Source organism: Condylura cristata, unplaced genomic scaffold, assembly GCF_000260355.1.
Source record: "Condylura cristata isolate star-nosed mole 26May11 unplaced genomic scaffold, ConCri1.0 scaffold00005, whole genome shotgun sequence".
Lineage (NCBI taxonomy): Eukaryota > Metazoa > Chordata > Mammalia > Eulipotyphla > Talpidae > Condylura > Condylura cristata.
Window position 1 is genome coordinate 65255641 of NW_004567106.1, and position 20092 is coordinate 65275732.

The 20092-nt window shown below is 40.3% G+C and overlaps 1 protein-coding gene across 5 annotated transcripts in view; it reads right to left on the reverse strand.

The window, feature by feature from the left end:
• DGKI (diacylglycerol kinase, iota) overlaps positions 1–20092 on the reverse strand; it is a 276637-nt gene that overhangs the window by 111694 nt on the left and 144851 nt on the right. For all 5 annotated transcript variants that reach the window (XM_012720852.1, XM_012720854.1, XM_012720853.1 and 2 more), the window contains exons 18-20: positions 15924–15997; positions 14408–14519; positions 4998–5197 (exon numbers count right to left, since the gene is read on the reverse strand). In XM_012720852.1, coding sequence (XP_012576306.1) covers positions 4998–5197; positions 14408–14519; positions 15924–15997 — 386 coding nt within the window. The remainder of the gene's footprint in view (positions 1–4997; positions 5198–14407; positions 14520–15923; positions 15998–20092) is intronic.

The following is a 20092-nucleotide window of genomic DNA, read 5'->3' on the forward strand; positions in this document are numbered from 1 at the left end:
GGGGTGGAGCCAAGGAGAGGGGCGGGGCCGAGGAGAGGAGGGGTCATGCTCTTCTAGATCCTTCAGGCCATCCAAGGAGGGTAATGAATCACACACACTCTCACACGCTACACTCACTCCCACACCCACACCCCCCTGCCCACACTCACCTACTCCCACGCTCACACATGCGTGAGGGCAGGCAGGCACAGTGAGCTCCTCTCTGAGGAGATCAAGGTAAAGTCGGTCCTTTCACACAGGCCTCACAGTGCCAGGGCACTGAAGGCAGAGTCACGTCGAAAGATGAGCCCACCTTGAAGGCAGCCACTCCACAAAAACTTCTACTTCCTTCGGTTCAACAGCTGAGACTTTTTACAAATTCCAAAAGTAATACCCAGAAAGCCCAGATGACCCCAATGATGCCACTCATACTCTTGACAGAAAGGTAAAATCATACACTTCTCCCTTTTCGCTCTCTTGCTCTCTTTTTTTAATAAAGGAGAGAGTGTTCAGTGGCCATAAGAAAAAACAAATTGTACAATTTAAGAAACTAAATCCAAATGTCCTGTTACATTTACTACCTAATTTCTCTCTCCAAATCCAGGAGACAGTTTCTGCATGTGCCCCCAACGTCCCTCTTACCACCGGACAGGGAAGTTCTCACACAATGTTAACCGTGAGTTGAGTCCAGCTTAGGTCTCCAAGGACGATCAGAACCAACAGTACCTCTCAGAGCCCAGGATGCTGGGACTCCGCTGCCCGAATCAAAATTTGCCCACCAGAAATCCTGTCCTTGGATGACCTGTCTTAATTACTAACATCTCAGGCTAACACCAACTGAAGGTCTCCCTAAACACCTAATTATAGATTTCTGCTCTACCTCAAAGTTGTTTTTCAAATAAAGAACACGATCAAATTTACCTGGCTGCTGCGTAATTAGGGCATAATCATGAAACTAGATCAATCTCCTCTATTCTGTGGGGAAGATATTTACTGGGGTTCATGTTTTGAGCAGGTTCATAAATCTTCATGATAAAATAAGATGCTTCTGTATGAACGCAGGTGTTGAACACAATGGACCATTTGGATACAGTGATAGCAAGTGGAATACTAAGCCAAGAAATTTTTTTAGAAAAATGTATTTCTGCACATGTGAAGGCCAAGTGACTTTACAAAGGCCTGCTATTCAACTGTTTCTCAGGGGGATTCCTGCCAGCTCTCCAGTGAACCAGATCTGGAAATTGGTAAGCATGCATCTTCCACTTATTACCATAAAAATTAAGACGCCTATTTAATTTTTATACTAGTGAGATTTTACATTTATGTTGTTGGAGAAATAAATTCTGAGAAACATAACCAACTGGCACCATGGTCTGATCCATGTAGAAGCCATTTGTTCAACATGTTAACAGTGAGTCTCAGATGTGAACAAGCACAGATGACTCAAGAGCAAACTCCAAGACTTCACACAGAGTAGAGATGCAAAAATAAGCAAGGGCTATACTGTCTTTGATAAATTGTATGATGACAGTAAATCAAAGCATCATAGAGCCACAAATAGATGTGCGGAAAGGCTAGCAGTAGAACAAAAGGGATTCTGGGGGAAAGTGGTACTTGAGAGGGATCTTGAACTTGAGCAAGAGTCAGCAGATGAAAAGGAGGTAAAGTGGCATGGCAAGAAGAGCAAGAGAAGTCCAAGACATGGTGCAGAAGACAGGCTGCTGCTGCAGGAACAGCGTCACCTCGGCAGCATAGAAGAGGAGGCTAAAGAAAGCACTAGGCCAAAAGCTCTGTAAAGCCAAGGAATGCAAGCTTCACATTTTCTTTAAAAAAAAAAAAATTAGTTATACGTATAGAACTGGGATACAAGCCAGAGGTGCAAGGGCAGCGAGAGGATTCACCAGAGACAGAGTGGGGAGCAGAACAGGCAGATCAATGAAGTACACTGCTGAGGGGAGCAGCGGGCGGGTCAGGAGAGGTCTGCCGCGCCATGTGGTCACCTCCGGGGCTGGGATCAAACTCGCACTGAAGCAGCTGCCACTAGCTTGCAGTGCTGCGTCCTTACCCGCTGAGCCACAGGGGGTAAGGGGGGGTTGCTTGACATATTTTCGAAATAACTGTCAAGCCAGTCTAGTGGAAAGAGCATCATGGGAAGGGGTCGGCATTGGAAGCGGGGAAAGGAGGTGCGGGCACATTTCAGCAACGTTCCAGGCAGGAGCACAGCCCTTGACTACGGCCATGTCACCCCCCGAGAGCGAGGTGGTGTGAGAGTTAGCGCTTTGTAGTAAACAGAAGGTGGTCAACTGTCAACTGTCAACGAGCCAGAAAGCCAGCCTGCTGACCGTGCAACAAGGTGATCCAAGGGTCAGGCGCACAGTGTGAGGGCAGGTTCCGCTCACAAGGGGACGGGGCTGGTGAGGCCAGTGTGTGGCATGTGACCTCAGATCACCTCAGATATTTGGGTGTGAGCCTTCAGCTCTTCACAGTAACTCTGGGCAAGATGGAAGACATCTATCTGGGACTCACTGGCTCATCTCATGAAAACTTGGGTGCAGATAAAATCTCCCCAAAAAACCCATAAGAATCAACAGCATCCCAGTAAAAAAGGGATCCAGCTGTTTAGGAACCATGGCAGTTAGATCACAAATATTTAATTGGCATGCTTAGGAAGGGTGATTCCTCAAGGTGAGTTGAAAAGCCCTCCAGATTGGGAAGTTACCCCCCCCCCCACACCCAACAAAAGGCAGCTCAAGCCTGCTCTATTTTTTCTGAAAAAAAGGCAGACAAAGAAACAGAATAGCGAGAGGAAGTGGGGAGGGGGGAGTGTTAAAGAGAGGAAAAGAGAAGAAGAAAATGAGGGAGAGAAGAAAGGTGTGAGAAAGAAAGGAAAGAGAATAACTTCAATGATTTTTTTCTGTCTTGGCTGACATTTCACCAATAAACAAGGAAAACCCTAGAAAACTGTAGATTTGAAGAGAACTTCTTTATAGGAAGCTGTGAAGGGTCAGACTGCCCTTAAACTGAAAACTCCACTGGGAAATCAGAGGATGAAGTTATAGCTCAAAGTATGGATCCTGGTGAGACTCGAGAGGCAGTTAAACCGCAGAGGTTGTTCAGGATGAAAGGGTGAGAGAAATGAAGGCCTAGTTAGTAAACCTTTTACTGTAACTAGGTGTTTTGCTACTTGTAGTGACATTATGAAAATAAAATGCTGATTGATAACTTTTTTAAGTAGCAATAGACTTAATGTTTTGTACCTGTCGTAACAAAAACCTTGCTAATACTGTGCTTATCCTTCCTCGCAGGAGATGGAGACACCACCACTGTCCCCTGGTGGACAGTGAGTGTATTTCCGAGTTGCGGCTGCAGCCTGAACGCTCCAAGCCGGAGTCACCTGTGCTACAGAAGCATGAACATAAACTCTTTATGTTTGTCTTTTGTGTGGCGATGCCCAAACGTATTCTTAACAATACGGTCACTGAGAAAATTCTTCTCAACTCAAGGGCAAGAGCGGTTTGGAACTAACCCCCTGAAAGCAATATTACATCTGATAGAAGTTTATTAAATATTGAAACACCAGGCATGAAAATGGAGGTGTTTTGCCTTTAGATATTCAGGGCTCGTGGTTCTACTTCGGCTTCTCCACAAACCACAGGTGACCCCAGACAATGCGGGTCACCAGGCTGCCTCACTCAGTAGTTCAGAACATTCTCCCAAATCAAGTGCACACGACTTAGAGCTAACCTTTCTATTCTGAGGCGACCAGCCACACACAGCTGCTGCGCCTACCTCACTCACCACAGAAACTCAGCGATGGAAGAAAGAAAATGTCTGCAGAATGTAATCAAAACGACAGGTGCAGCTGACACATCTTCCTCATAAAGCTGTGGACGGGTGTGGGAGAGCAGGGTGACTGGGGTAAGAGGAAGCAGAGGAGAGAGCCTAGTGCACCCCAGCTTTAGACTTAGCAGCAGATGTCAACAACTAAGCTGCTTCCAGAGCAATGTCTCATGCATTCCCTGACACCGCGCCCGAGAGCTGAGGCCCCACCTGGCGTGAACTCTGGCCCTGAGGTGCTGTGCAGCCTGCGCTGCTGCCAACGGTCGCAGTGACACAGTGAGGACGCAGCGGAGCATCCCCTAGGGTCACAGGTGTGGCAGGAGGCCAGCCACTCCAGACAGGCGGCAACGTGCCGCTCAGGCCCGTCTGGGACAGAGAGGCGCAGGGCTGAGCCCTGAGGGGCCTGGTCTGAGTCGGTGGGGCCCACGGCACCAGGGGTGGTAGGTCCTCACAAAGGTGCCTGAAGCCCCATCTTTCTCCATCCCCCTGTCCAACCCTAAGTAGACTGCTCAATCACTGATTTACTGGGGTGCCATAAAAATGCACCTTTCCTCAAGCCAGTGAATCAAAAGCCTCGGAAAGGAAAGGGCCCCGGAAGGACACGTTTTGCTCAGATGTAGAGTCATGGGTCAGTTTAATTAGACACTAGGATGCCACTAATTAATTTAGACGCTAGGATGCCACCAAGACCGGCAAGCGAGTTGAAACACCAGAGAACACACAGCCTGCAGCGGAAGCAACAGGAGGGCAGACGGGTTCGCTGCAGGCAGAGGGACAGTGTGGACAGTGGGGAGCTGAAGTCCACCCCACCAGCCTCCTGCCAGTGCAGAAACCAATGCACCCAGGGAGCCTGGCAAGGAGCAGGCCGACAGCGCGCACTCTCAAAACAAAAGCTGAAGGACACTGTCGTTTGGATGCTGCTCGTGATCTAGAATCGCGCTGGATGATTTCCCCCTAATTCTGTTAAAAGCAGACCGGTGGTCAGTGAGGAGTCCTCCATCCAGTGTAAAGGGTGGTCAAACGAGGGCAGGGCCGCTGGTCAGTAATTAGGAGAAAGACAGGAGCGAGAGCAAGGAAGCGCTATGTCTGGGCCTGCACCCCATCCTCAGCAAGTGAGGGGCGCATGCACATGCTCCCCTGTGGTCTTGGGCGGCCGGGGTGGCGAGGGTCACACTCACTCGTTGAGCAAAGGCATGGATGTCCTCCTCTTGCTCTTCTGCACCATGTTGGCCTGATTCCGCAAGGAGATCCGAATCATGGCCGGGGCCAAGCGACAGGGCTCACCGTCCACTTGCATGGGGATGGACTTGTACGTCAGCAGCAGGACCTCCCGGCACTGGTGCAGCCTCTCCCCGTGGCCCCCCACTTGCAGGGCAGCCTGCGAAAACAAGAGCCAAGGGAGGCCAGCCATTAGGTCTTCAGAGCACCCCGGACAGCCAGGCCCCACGGCCGCCACAAAGACCCCAAAAGGCCTTTGGGAAATGTATCAGCAGCTGTTAGCGTGAGTAACTGGGAAGCCTGGGTAAGTCGCTCACACGACTCCACTAAAAATGCAACACGTGCACTGGACCTGACCACATTTCTTACTGCTTTTAGGTTACGTCTTTAGTCTTAATTTAATCAAGCTGGCTTAATGCAAAAGCTATTCTTTGTGCTACTGTGTCCCATGAAAGAACCAATTTGTAAGTGGGCCAAAAGAATTTAAGAGAGGGGTGTCCCTGGTGGCGCAGGGGTTAGAGTCTTAGTTCAGTCAAGCTATCAGAAGCCACTAGAGCCTGAGTTCCATCCCCGCCAGTTTGCTGACCCACATGGCGCAGCAGACCTCTCCTGTCTCCCCGCTGCTCCCCTCAGCAGTGTCTATCAGTGAATCTGCCTGTTCTGCTCCCCACTCTGTCTCTGGTGAATCCTCTCGGGCCTGTACCCCAATTTTTGTATACATAAATAAATGAAAAAAACTTTAGAAAAAAAAAAGAATTTACAAGAGATAAAGCACATAGCTTAAGATAGTGTCCATATTATACTTGAATGCTCATTAAAATAAATATAACTATTATATATATTTAAGTACATTAAATATGGTAGATCATAATTATATACATCATATATAATAATATAATTTAATATGATATGTAGCTATTTATTAACACATAGTTATATATGATCTATTATAATTAATGTTAAATATTATAATCTATAAATTATAAATATTAATGATAATTATTATAATCTATATTTCTTATACTATGTATTTATGTCATATTATTAAATATATAGCTAGAATATATAAACATAAGTATATGAAATATTTTAACTATGTAACTATAATATTGCTAAGCATATAACCATATAGTATAGACTTCTATTTATAGCTATATTTGTTATAACTATGACCACATGTTACATATTAAATATGTATTATAGTTGAATATACATCCTACCTTTGGTTAATTTTCAAGCTAGCAGACTTCCTTTTTCCCCTAAAAACTCCTTAAGGTACTTCTCATTTTTATAAAATCAATTAAATACAAAACAATATTAATTATTTTTTAATTAATTAATTAAAAACCTTTCCTGGTGGCGCAATGGGTTAGGATGCAGCACTGCAAGCTGGTCGCAGCCCCTTCAGTGTGAGTTCCATACCTAGCCTCAGAGGTGACCTACATGGCACAGCAGACTTCTCCTGACCAGCCCATGGCTCCCCTCAGCAGTGTACTTTGTTGATCTGCGTATTCTGCTCCCCACTCTGTCTCTGGTGAATCTTCTACCACCCCTGCACCTCTGGCCTGTACCCCAGTTCTGTATGCATAAATAAATCAATCTTAAAAAAAAAAACCTTCTGAAAAATAGGTTAGTGAGAATTCAGTTCACTCCGGGGCCACAGAACAGTAAGTCAATCCAACATTAAAAGACTATTGTTAACTATTGCTAAGGAAACAAGAGCAGTAAGTTACACTAACTTCCTGCTTTCTTTAAAAGAAAAAAAAAAAGGATTGAGTATCATTGACCTTTTTAGGGATTGAAGAAAGCCATATAATGCATACTGGATGTACAACATACATAGAATATACAAATTACATTATCATTATTTTTATGCACATTTGTAAATCTCTATCCAGGTCAAACTGGAGTGACCGTTATCAGGTTTCCCTAGTAACCACTGTTTTGACTTTTATTGCCAATTTCCTTGAACTTGAACTTCATATAAAATAAATCATACATACAGTATGTACTCTTGTGCCTGACAACTTCTACTCGTAGGTTTGAGTATTTTATTGAAAAATGAAATTTGTCCACTTGTCTGCTAGAGAACATAGGGCTATTTCCAATTTGAGGGTTAGTATTAATTTAACCACTCTTATTTATAGCTCTTGGTGGACACAAACCCTCTTGGGTATATACAATGAGTAGAACTGTTATGATAGAAGTTAGATGTATACTTAATTCTAGTAAACACTGATAACAGTATTTCAAAAGGTTATAGCAGAATGCATTACAACTATCAATTTACAATGAAATAACCTTTACGGTATCAAGTATTAACTACAGCTCAGAATCTAAAAAAAAAAAAGAAACCATCAATCTGTCTCCATGTCTCATCTCTATGAATGGGAAAAAGAATGTTTTTAGCTGCAATTTGGTTGCAAAATATTTGCGTTTATAGGATGGTTCGAATTATCTTAGTACTTGCATTAATTTGAACAACAGAAACCTGATGATAGATGCAACAAAAGAGAACACTTAGGGGCAAAAAGGAGAGAAGTAAAATAAAATTGAAGAAACTTACTGTTTGATGATTTTGATGTTAAATGCATTCAATTATGTACTTTAAGTACAATTTTATGCAATTAGTAGGAGAATCAGAGAAAGCAGAAGAGAATACAGTGAGAATTTACTGATTTTTTTTTTTTAGTAAAAAAAAATATTATCTAATCCTTTTATTCAGCTGGAAGTTTTTCTGGCTGTACTTGAGAGAACCATTTAAGTTAATCTATGGCTTTGAGCCACTATCTCATCTCCAGAACTTTTCCATTTTTATTTCCTTTGCAGCAAGTGTTTTTCAACTCAATATCTATCTGACAAAACCATATCCCTTTATCCACTAGAGAAAATACCACCACTTTCTTCTTTTTGTCCAAATTTTGACTGGGCCTAAAGATAAACAAAAATGCAGAGCTTGCCAGGTTAAGAATTTACTTCTCTGAGTTTAAGAAAACTGCAATATCATTTCAGTCGTAACTCTATCTCTTGGTGAGGAAGGCATGCACAGTACAGTGACGCATGTCAGACCCAGCTTCTCTGAAACAGAATAACACAAATGCCAGGCGTGGGGTGTGAGGAGTGGGGATCAACCGCCGGCAGCCCCTGACATTTCAGAGTCGATTCCAAAGGACTGCACAAGCACAAGGGGAACCAGTGAGTGCTTCACCATCAAGACATTTCTGTTAGTAGAACCATTCTAAATTATCTTTGGGACAAGCTCGAGTAAAGGCAACTTTAAAAATACTTACTTGAAGTAGTGATTTCTCATCATTCCGACCACACCTTGGCCCTACACTATTCCTCTGGAATAGTGACAGACACCCCTGATTTGCTAGGAGGACTCACTAACACTGAAATGCTGGGTCACTGATGGCGTTCAGCCTTCTCTGCAATCTAGCACATGCTGTGAGGATTCCAAGTACTGTCCTGGCAGCATATGACCGGAAGGGCAATGAAATCAGTAGCCTGCACCCAATGCAGCCATGACCCCATTACTCTGGGACCCCAACAACCACCCTCCATCTCCTGACTTTGTGGTGTAGAGTTCTCCTTGGAACGTTCTTCCATCTGCCTTCAAGTATTCTCCTCCCGACCTAAGTCCTTATTCTCCACACTCTCCAACAGAAAGGGTGGACAATCCTGGTCAGGGGAGAAGAAACGAGGCGGGCTTGTTCCCTCCCTCCCTTTCTCACCACGTTAGGTTTGAAATTCTTTAATGACTAAAAGGGCATTCATTTTTTTAAATGGAACAACTAAAGTCGCATTTTTATGTATACGTGTTTTACATTCCATGTCCACTTTTTTTTATTTATTTTTTAATTTTTTTATTATTTTTTTTTATTTTAAAGATTTATTTATTTGTGCATACAGAACTGGGGTACAGGCCAGAGGCTCAGGGGCGGTGAGAGGCTTCACCAGAGACAGAGTGGGAAGCAGAACAGGCAGATGGATGAAGTACACTGCTGAGGGGAGCAGCGGGCGGGTCAGGAGAGGTCTGCCACACCATGTGGTCACATGCGGGGCAGGCGGGAATCGAACTCATGTGGAAGCGGCTTTAGATTCTCAGTGCTGTGCTTTAACCCGCTGCGCCACCAGGGAGGGCCCCCTGTCCATTTTTAAACAATGTTTGCTCTTTTTCCTGCCCTCAGGTGTAGACCCCATGGGTTCCTCCCCAGGTCACCCCTGCACCATCACCACAGTCCCTTGTGCCCCCTCCCCCATCCCGCTCCTTCCCCCTTCCCTGCAGGACCTGGCTGGTTCACGTCTGCTTTGTTTTGTTGGGCTGGGTTTGGTATTGTTGTTATTTCCCTGATGTCTTATTTGGCCACCTATGTCCTCCTGTAAGTTGAGAACATCCGACATTATTCTTTTTCCTTCTGACTTATTTCACTGAGCATAATCCCTTCTAGCTCCATCCACGTTAAAGGAATTATGTTCAGTGAAATAAGGCAGAAGGATAAAGCATCTCATGAGGAAGTATGGAATATCTACCTGTGATCAGAAGCCAGGCAAGCATGTTCACTCTGAGCTTTTATATCCAACATATCACTGACACCTTTGCCAGCTAAGTAAGGCCAAAAATAGTAACAGGCATATAAGGAAATAGGAAAACCATTTTTATTCACAAACATATTTTGTAAGTAAGAAAAACTAAGGAATTTTTTAAGAGCCAACCTGAACTAAAGCAGGAAATTTAGAAAACTTACAAGACAAAATCAAAAACTAAATCTGTATGTGCTGTATATTTCTATATATTAAATAAATGTGAAATTTAAAACAATTACTACTTAAAATAGCATTAAAGGTATAAAATACTTAGGTATGAATTTACAAGAATCTGAAAACTATAAAACATTCTTGAGAGAAATAAAAGAAGACCTAAATAAATAAGAAACAGGTCATGTTTATAAAGTGGAACATTCAATATCATTAATGGTAGTTGTCTCTAAACTTACTTGTTAATTCAATGCAATCCTAATTAAAATCCCAGCAGCTTTTCTAAACACAGTCAAACCAATCCTAACATTAATATTTTTTATATGTGAAAGATGTAGATCATGAAAACTCTCTTAGAAGAACAAAATGAAATTATTCTTATGACCACAATGAAGACTTACGATAAAGCTATGACAATCAGAGGGCCTGGAACTGGCTAAGGATAAACAAAGCAATGAAACAGAACTAAATTCAGAAAGAGACCCAAAGGCAACCTAGGCATTTTTAGAGAAAAATACAGTCTATTCAAAAAATAGTGATGGGAAAAAAATGGATATACATTTTTTTTAAACAATGACTTGATACCTACTTTGTGCAACACATCAAAATTATTTTGAGATGAATCACATATTTACATATAAAAGCTAAAATTGTAAATATTCAAGAAGAAAATACAGGAGAATATCTTACCAACCAGTTTTGAAATAAGCAAAGATTTTGTAAGAAGGACATAAAAATGCTTGCGTATGAAGAAAGCCTACTTCATAAAATTGAAATTCATACAAATGTTTAAAATAAACTTCTGTTTATCAAAAGAAACATTAAGAAAACAAGAAAGATGACAGATGGAAAATATATTTGCAATAAATATTTATACCCCAAAAAAGTGTATTTGAAATGTAGAAATAACTCATGCCATAAAAAGCTAACAGCCAGTAAAATATGCAAAAAAGCAGATATTTCAAAAAACAAAAGATATAAAGTTAGCAATAAAGATAAGCCACTTGTCCTCACTCTCATTTATGGTGTTTAGCAAAACATTAGTGATGATACAAAACACATTAAATTCTTTCATTTCTTCCTCATTTAATTCTGTTTCATCAAATGTAATACTTGATTATGTACTGATACCATTTTCTGTCTACTATTGCCACATTTTCAGCACCTTTGGGGTATTAAATCTTAGTCAATTCTCAGTAAGTATATTCCTACTTTGCTGTTGGGCAAGTTAACAGTACAGAATTTCTAGAAAGTGGTTTTGTGATTTTTATTACAAGGCTTTAAAATATTTATGTCATTGAGTCAGTAATTTCTTTTCAAGGGGTTGTCATAAGAAAATAACTTAAATTGTGAGCAGAGGTTTATGGGCAATTATGTTAATTATAGGATTGTTTATAGCCTGCACACATCAACGTGACTATCAAATGTTCAGAAATCTAAAAGTTTCAAAAAATAGACTTTTTATGAAGGGAAAATTATTACATAAAGTGGGACCTATTTATAGAGTGGAAGAGTACAAACTTATAGTTCATCAGTCATTTATACTAAGGGTTTTACTTATAATTATGTGGTTTCATGCATGTCTGAAAATATAGAAATAAAGCAGTTGCAAGGAAACATTGAAATATATTTATCGTCATGTGATTACGATTGATAGTTTTACTTTTTGTTTTGTTTTGTTTTTTTACTTTTAGTTTGTGTATTATCAAGTAAGCAAACAATATTACTTTTTTTCTAAAAAAGAAAAAAGAAAAGAAAGTAAAGGCTGCATTATCCAGGTGGTAAAAAACTTCACCCAAGGAATTTCCTTATGTAATTTTTCTCCCTGAACGAACTTTTGCTTTTCTAATTCCTTAGTAGAAAAGAGCCTACATATTTTAATTTCAATTAACAAAAAGAAAGCTGGATATGCTTTAAAGTGTAGGAGACTGAAATCTTTGGATTTCATACTGCATGGCAAATTAGGCACCCAATTCCACAATCTGAATAAGGCTTTGAACTGTCTTGAAAAGTTTTAAGTTACTTAGAAACAGATTCAACATGAAAGGACCTTTACAACTATAATGGCAGCAAATTGTGGCAGAAATAAATACAAATTACAATGTCTGATTATGGTCTCTGCAGAACCCAAAGAGGTAATCAAGTTACCAAGCAGCCCAGGAAGAATCATCTTAATTAGCAGGAATGCATTCCAACCAGTAAAAATGAATTGAAGACTTCTGCTTTGAAATTTGCAATTAGGAGATAAAGAGCCTAAAAGAAACTTTTTTTCCCACTCCAGTAATTCTACTTTAAATTGCTCTTAAAGAACCACTGAAATTTTAAATATACAAATCTATACTTGCACAGACCCAAATAACTACTCCTCTGCTTATATATCACCTGACACAGGTATCTGCACTCAAATAATAGACCTTCTTAAAGACATAACCCATGTAAGATGACCCATGTAAGAACTATAACATGGAAGGATTGAAAATAAACTTATTTCATCTTGAAGGAAAAAAAAGAAGTACATGGTGTACTGGTGTGTGAACAATAAGGTAAGATGTGTATGAAAACAGAGAAAAAATATATTCTAATTTTAGAGCATAGGATGTTCAAAACTGTACAGTATAAATTGTATTACCCTACCTTTTTAGAAACAGAAAAAAATTTAAACCTTAGCAGCAACTTAAGTCATTAGATTCTGAGATTCAGTGACACATTTGAAGGGGAAGGGATTAGATCTAATGCAACTAGCTCTGATTATCACTTAGAGGAAACAGAACAGAGAAGGATTATTAATTTATACTTCAGGGCCTTTACCAGCATATTCAAACACAAGGAGACATTAAGGACAACTATCCTGATTTCTTCATTAAAAAAAAAAAAATAAAGATGAGTGGGTAGAAAATTACAGGCTTAGGAGCCCTATCAACCAATCACAGTGAATGAATTTTAGTTGAATACTGATTTTTAAAATATGGAAATAGGAAACAGCTGTCTGATACAAGTGGAAATTTTGAGAACTCAGAAAATAATAATATTGTTTTAATTTATTAGATAAGGTAATGTGATTGTGTTCATAAAATAAAGCTGTATTTTCTAAAAATACTGACATATTTACAAGGAAATTGTTACAATGTCTTGGATTTGCTTCAAAATAATATAAAGGAATGGATCATCTGTGGAAACAGATACAAGAATATCCACAAGTTATGAGACAATTATAGAAGCTGGGAGGTGGTATAGGAAGGTTCAATATATTATTGTGTCCATTTTTATATAGAACTTTTTTTCAATATAGATTGAATCACTGAATATTCATAATTATTTCTTTTAAAAACTCACTTTATAATTTCTCAGTGATCTTCGAATCAAGTCAAAACTCTTATTTTGCACTCCACGAGCTGGTTCCTTTCTGCTCAGTAGTAGCTACCACTTTTAGTTTTCAGCTACCTTTACCCTACATAAACTAATTCTAGATCCCACAGAGGGCCTCACTTCTGCTAGACATTTCCTGGCAGCCTTCTATTGATACTAAAGTGTGACTACACAGCTCTAGCACGCTAAGTCTTCCATATTCAGTGAATAAATGAGTAAGACGTATATGGCCAGGTTGGGCATTTTTGGTTACTTCCAAAAATTCTTTCTAGCATATACCCCACTTGAACTTAATCCTATTTTCTGTTGGCTGAGTCTTTGCCTAGAATCAGCATAAAGAACTTTGGAGGGAAAGACCTATATAAGAATTACAATCTGAATTGGATATTCACGGTCAGGTCTTTTACATTTTACACTGTTTCTTTCTAGCAGTGACAGACTGAACAAACATCACCACCACCTCAGGTGATGATATCCTTCCCATAATCACAATAAATTATTCTAATAAATATCACCAATGCAAGGTGAATGAAGAATAGTTATTTAGAATGCACTCAAGTGAAGAAGAAATGCCTTGCTTCAGAAAAAAAAAGCAATCTCCTTGCTTTCAAGCATAAAGCATAGCACAATCCAATGGCTGCTAGAAGTTAAATTTTAATTTGCTAACTGAATTAACAGTGTGACCTGGTTTTACACCGTAGAAAGTGATAATCATGATTTATAGTTGGCTTCCTTATCATTCAATAATAAGTGGAAATATAGAGCTAAAATCTGCTAAAATGCCAGGTGATAAAATACTATGGCAACTGGACACCTACAATATGCATATCCTCCTATATTCAGGTATTCTGTGCGAATGGTGGTGTCCACTGTATGCTTACGCAGGCATGTAACAGTGAGTGCGCAAGTTCTCAGTAAGAAAGGCATTTAAAGGTAAGGGGTCTGCATCAGTAATGGGACGTTTGAGAAATGCTTTTTAATTAGCATGAGAATTTTGCACTTCAATCTGGCAGAAAGTCAAACAAGAAAATTAACAAATAATCACTATTTTTTGATGCAAGCAAATGTGCATCAATTTTCATGACATAAAATCATTTCTTGTTCTTGCTTTCCCCAAGCAACTTGAGACTATACAAAGTTTGTCAATTGATAAAGCAGAAGAGAAAATGATGCCTATATCCTGTGAAATTAACAAACTCTATGACTAAAACACCTTTCGTTTCAGTAAGATAGTGGAACTTCTCACCAAAGAGGCCATGGTGAAGCCAATGACTTCAATATAACCGTCATCGTGACGTTGGGGTTCAAAATCATGGTGATCGCCTGGGTTCCCCCAGGGCATTGTGCCAGCACAATATCTGTAAAAGAAGATTAAAACAATGGAATTTAGTCCATTCTTCTTGTGGAAGGTCAGTGTTTATTTCAGGTAAGAATAGCTCTCTGCTCTTGGTGTACACCTTCCGAGAGAAAATAAAATGGCCTTATCTTTGAAATCGTTTTAAATATGCTGAAAATGTCTTTACAACAAACACATTCTCCCAGTCCATTCTGTGTCATCACTTTTCACTCTAGGATCCATTGACTGTTTATGACACATCATGAGTTTTCATGACTTCCAAATTTGGTCTTGGGGGAGACGAGCGCAGGCCAATAGAAAAGGGAAAGGAAGTTCAAGTAGGTACGCATCTGATATTCACAGCGAAGATAATAGCTACCTGTGGGAGAAGATAAAGTAAGGCAGAAAGAGTGAAGAAGCCATGAGAACACATGAGATTAGAAAGGAAAACAAAACCTAGAGAAACAGAAGAAGAGGAATCAGAAGGGAAGAAGGGACAGGAGCAAGAAGAAAGAGAAGAATAAGGAGAAAAGAAAACGCCAAAGTTAACAAGCAGTGTTTTCTGAGAATCTATGCCTTCTACTTAAATAACTATGATGAAAATATTTCTGGCAATGAATTATAAGGTATATGGAGAGCTGCCAAAGATAATCAGGAATCTGTGTTTTCCTTACCACAGATTTACATATAAGTCTCATTTCCATTAAATTTAGTCTAAATAGAATTTATTTGCAGATTTTGTGTCTGAGTTGTCTTGTTTGCAAATAACTAAGGGTCATAGACCCATCTCTTCCAAAATCTTGGCTTAGGAGACAAGAATCTAATTTTATGCTTCTGAGATAATGTGCTTATTTCGAGACTGATCTTAAATATCCCTTTCTCCTGAGGTTATAATAGCACCAAAGAGAGTTGACATCCTGGCTAGAAAATGCTGCTCTAATTGAGCCTATTTTTTTCAAACCAATCATCTGGCAACAATTTGGAATGAATTCCATACTGAAATAAGGCTGGATGGTTTCCGAGCTGCTTTTGGGACACTGAGAACAGGAATTTACTCAAGTCTATCATTGTTGAGGTGGTGGAAGATCATCAGTAATAAAGAATTAAATTTAAAACATTCCAATGGAGAGAGATGCTGAGATTTAAGAATGGATAAGCACAGACCATGCATGTCATAATTCACACCAAAAAGAGAAATAAAAGTCACACACAAAAACCCACCTACCATTATCACAGTGATAATGTGATAATGAGCAAAATTATCAAGAGGAAAAAAGAAAATCATAACTGAAGTCATTTAAAACCCTATTAAGAAAACTGATTTTTATTGTGTGTAGGTACCTAGAAATTTTCTGTAGCGAAAGCTTAGCGTTTTGGGTCAAATAGAATTTTCACCAAACCAAGAGGACAGTAGAACAGAGCTCACCTGGGTATATTTAAAAATACTATACACTGGAACTTCAGCTCCTGAATCTTTGGGGTGAGATCTGTCCCATCACACTGCAACAAGCAAAACAGAAAAAGCAAAGACTTTAAACACCTGACAAATCTAAAAACATTATCAAAGGTAACTAAGGCATAGTAACATCTACCCAGGTTCTTGCCTTGCCCTATCTGTGCTTAAGTGAATGCTAATTTCTAGGATTAAAACTTTATTTTGATCACGGCTTTATCAGGCCCCAGGTTCAGAAGATGATTTTGTTTTGACTTAAAGTCACAACAAAAGTACCATTTGACCAAAATAACTTTTCTCTGGTCTCACAGTCAAAGCAACTGCGGTCACACGTAAGCCTCAAACTATCGTTTGATACTTAGATATGTTCTATCAGCATGGAAGTTTGCTTAAACAAAAGAATGGAGGGCTCTCCCTGGTGGCGCAACAGGGTAAAGCACCACGTTATTAAGCTGAAGCCACTGCAGCATGAGTTCGATCCCCAACCAGGGAGCTGACCCACATGGCACAGCAGACCTCTCTCATCTCACCCGCTGCTTCCCTCAGCAGTGTGTTTCAGTCAGTCTGCCTGTTCTGCTCCCCACTCTGTCTCTGGTGAATCCTCTTACCCACAATACCTCTGGCCTGTACCCCATTTCTGTAAGCATAACTAAATCTTAAAAAAAAAAAAAAAAAAGAACGGAGCTTCAAGTTGAAGCAGGAGCACTCTCTACCACTGTCATTTGATTCAAACATCAATATAGCCACTTATTTTCTTTTGCTTTCTGAGATTCTTATTTTGAAAATATTAAACACAATATTTTAAAAACTGTGTGGACTACATACTGCAGCTTCTACAAGAAAGCATCCATCCTATAAATAACCATTATCTGCATGAGTCCTTTGCTCTCACAAATGTAACCTGATTACAGATCTTGGCTTCTGAGCTAACCCACTTCACTGGGAGTGGGTTGTGACCCCAATCTGTGGGGACCCCGGACTGGTCGGGCCCCCATACCTTTGCACATACCCACTGGTTAGTACCTTCCTCGAGTACTCTGACTAATCACAGAGGCTTTCATTTTCCTTTCTCATTTCCCACAGGTGACAAAAGTCCAAAAGGAAAACTCTAGTCACAATGAAAACTTCCCAGAAGCATAAAGCCTGCCATTATGTTGCTCTCCTCATACCCCCACCCCAGAACTTCCCCTGCCTGCTTCTCCTTTGGGGACAGAAGTAAAGCATCCTAGCTCCCTGCAAACTTTTGGAGATGTCTTAATCAAGCGTTTTCACTTCAGTGCACGATTCAACTAATGCGAAGTGTCGCTGCGAATCTAAATGTTGCCAAACTTTCATGAGAATTCTCAAAAATTATTTCCAGGACAATTTGGATACTAAATTAAAAAGGCATTTTCAAATATTATTTATAGGGAAATCAAGTTCTAGACATTGATTGAAGTTGTTTTTCACAACAGTCTCCTGATTTGCCTCAGGACTTCAAATTTACAGATCTGACTTTACCAGTGATTAAAAGTGGAGACATCTTAATGATTAAAATTCAGTGCTGGGCCCTCCCTGGTGGCGCAGCGGGTTAAAGCACAGCACTAAGAAGCCAAAGCCACTTCCGCATGAGTTCGATCCCCGCCTGCCCTGGAGGAGATCCACATGGCGTGGCAGGCCTCTCCTGGCCCGCCCGCTGCTCCCCTCAGCAGTGTACTTCGTTGATCTGCCTGTTCTGCTCCCCACTCTGTCCCTGGTGAATCCTCTCACCCTCCGCATCTCTGGCCTGTACCCCAGTTCTGTATGAATAAATAAATAAATCTTTAAAAAAAAAAATTCAGTGCTGTAAGCAACTGAAACTTTTGGGAGTTAGAATGTGATAATTGATAGAATTCAAAGCAATATTATTGTCTTATAGGAAAAAAACATAATGATTGTTATTAGAACAAATTATTTTGTAAGTTTTCTACTGTTTCCCCTCAGTGTTTCTGGGAATATATCAAATTACATAAGGAAGGGTGCCGGGTGCCTTACAGTGTATTGTTTTCTTGCCTGTCACTGCATTTGAACTTTATAATTCTTTAGAGTAGCTGTTTTCAACTTTTCCCTTACTTGATCCACACACAAAGGAAAATATTCACAAGCAAAATGTTTCTATTTACAAACTCATATTAATAAGTCAAAACAACCAGAAGCATGGAAGATGGGAAAATAATTACGTAGGTAGGTTTGTTCTTCTTTGGTGTGGTTTTCTTGGTGTAGCATCTATAAGAACATTTTTTTTCACAGAAAGTACAATTTTTACTTTTATTTATTTTTATATATCTATTTACATTATTGTTCATTTTATAGCAATGTTACTTCCCCTCTCCCCCTCCCGTAATCATCATGAAAACAAAAACAGACAGACAATTATAAACCAGAGAGGTCCTATAGGGGAGGGGACTAGAGAGGGAGCAGAAGGAGGGAGCAGTGTGGGGTCTATGGCAAAAACATTTCAGTTTATAAGGGATTATTAACTAGTAACGCACAGACCCTGACTTCCCTTTGTGGTGAAGATACGATAGTTGCTCCACATTGCATCCACTTACTCTCCCTGACTGTCCGTTCTCTCCAGCTCATACTCACTGCGATGCCACTACAAACTGTGCCTGGCTCATAGGCAAAGAAATGTACTATTGTGCCCTATTTTACAGATGAGGAAAGCAAACTCTACTGAATGGTTAAGTGACATTCCCCAAAGTCATTTGCTCCAGAAAGACTGACCTGGGACAGAATACTACATGTTGAGTTTCTAGTGACTCACCTGATCATAAGCAAATATTAGACAAGTCAATCTACCTAGGATGTTGCATATATTGACTGACATCAAGTATTCCTTAGTAATTGGCTGCCATCTTGGCATCACTAAAAGCTTCTTTGAATCCGTTCTAACAATCTATGTATGACACAACTATCTACGGCTGCAGATCTTGGAGAGACTCACTAGAGGTTGGGGAGTAAAGACTTTCATTTCAACCCAGCTGATCTCAACAGTGGACACCATCCAATATGGCCACTGCCCACTGCATACTGGCTCTGTGGGCAGGTGTTGATGATGTTCCATTCATGAGAAATATGAGAAAAAGGAGGAAAGTTTACTTTCGCCTGGGTTCCCAGCAGGAAAAAGATGAAAAGTTGGGGATAAGGTTGCTGCTGCTTAGATTTAATAATGATAATTTTATCAAAATGAAGACTTCAGGGCTGATTGTACCATGCACTTTCTCATATCTAGATTTTTGATGGCAGTATTTCTGTTTTCAAGAACTCCACTGCCAAAAGAGATCTGCTTTCATTGCTGTAGTGTAAGAACTGAACAGTTTGAGCAATGCCAAGGACTGTTAGTTCTTGTGCTAAAAGACACTTTTTTTTTTTGTTTGTTTCAACTGCTTCAGGAGTTTCAGGTCTCATATATGCTTTGTTGGTGATGAAAATTTTAATTTGTATCCTCATGCTCCTCTACATCACTCTATCCACCCAAGCACGATTTCTTTATTCTGATGTGTATGTTTTGTTCTGCGTCTTTTTATCACATGTTCTTTCTTCCATCTCTGCCATGATAAATCCAAGCACTGCTATATTCCCAGGCATTCTTCCCCATTTATGTCTTCTTCTCTTTCTGTCTTCCTTTTTCCTTAAACAATTATGTAAAACAAAGTTTCATTCCTTCTTTTAACTTAGCTTCCATCCAGAAACATTTCATGTCTTTATTAATAACTGATACCTGTCATTTTAAAGCATATCTCCTGGGCCCTCCCTGGTGGTGCAGCAGGTTAAAGCACCACACTGGGAAGCTGAGGCCACTTCTCCATGAGTTCGATCCCCGCCTGCCCCAGAGGTGACCCACATGGCACAGCAGACCTCTCCTGACCTGCCCGCTGTTCCCCTCAGCAGTGTACTTGTCAGTCGGCCTGTTCTGCTCCCCACTCTGTCTCTGGTGAAGCCTCTCACTGCCCCTGAACCTCTGGCCTGTACCCCAGTTCTGTGTGCATAAATAGGTACTTTTTAAAAAATAAAACATATCGGCCTTCCCTGGTGGCGCAACGGGTTAAAGCACAGCACTGAGAATCTAAAGCCGCTTCTGCATGAGTTCGATTCCCGCCTGCCCCGGAGGTGACCACATG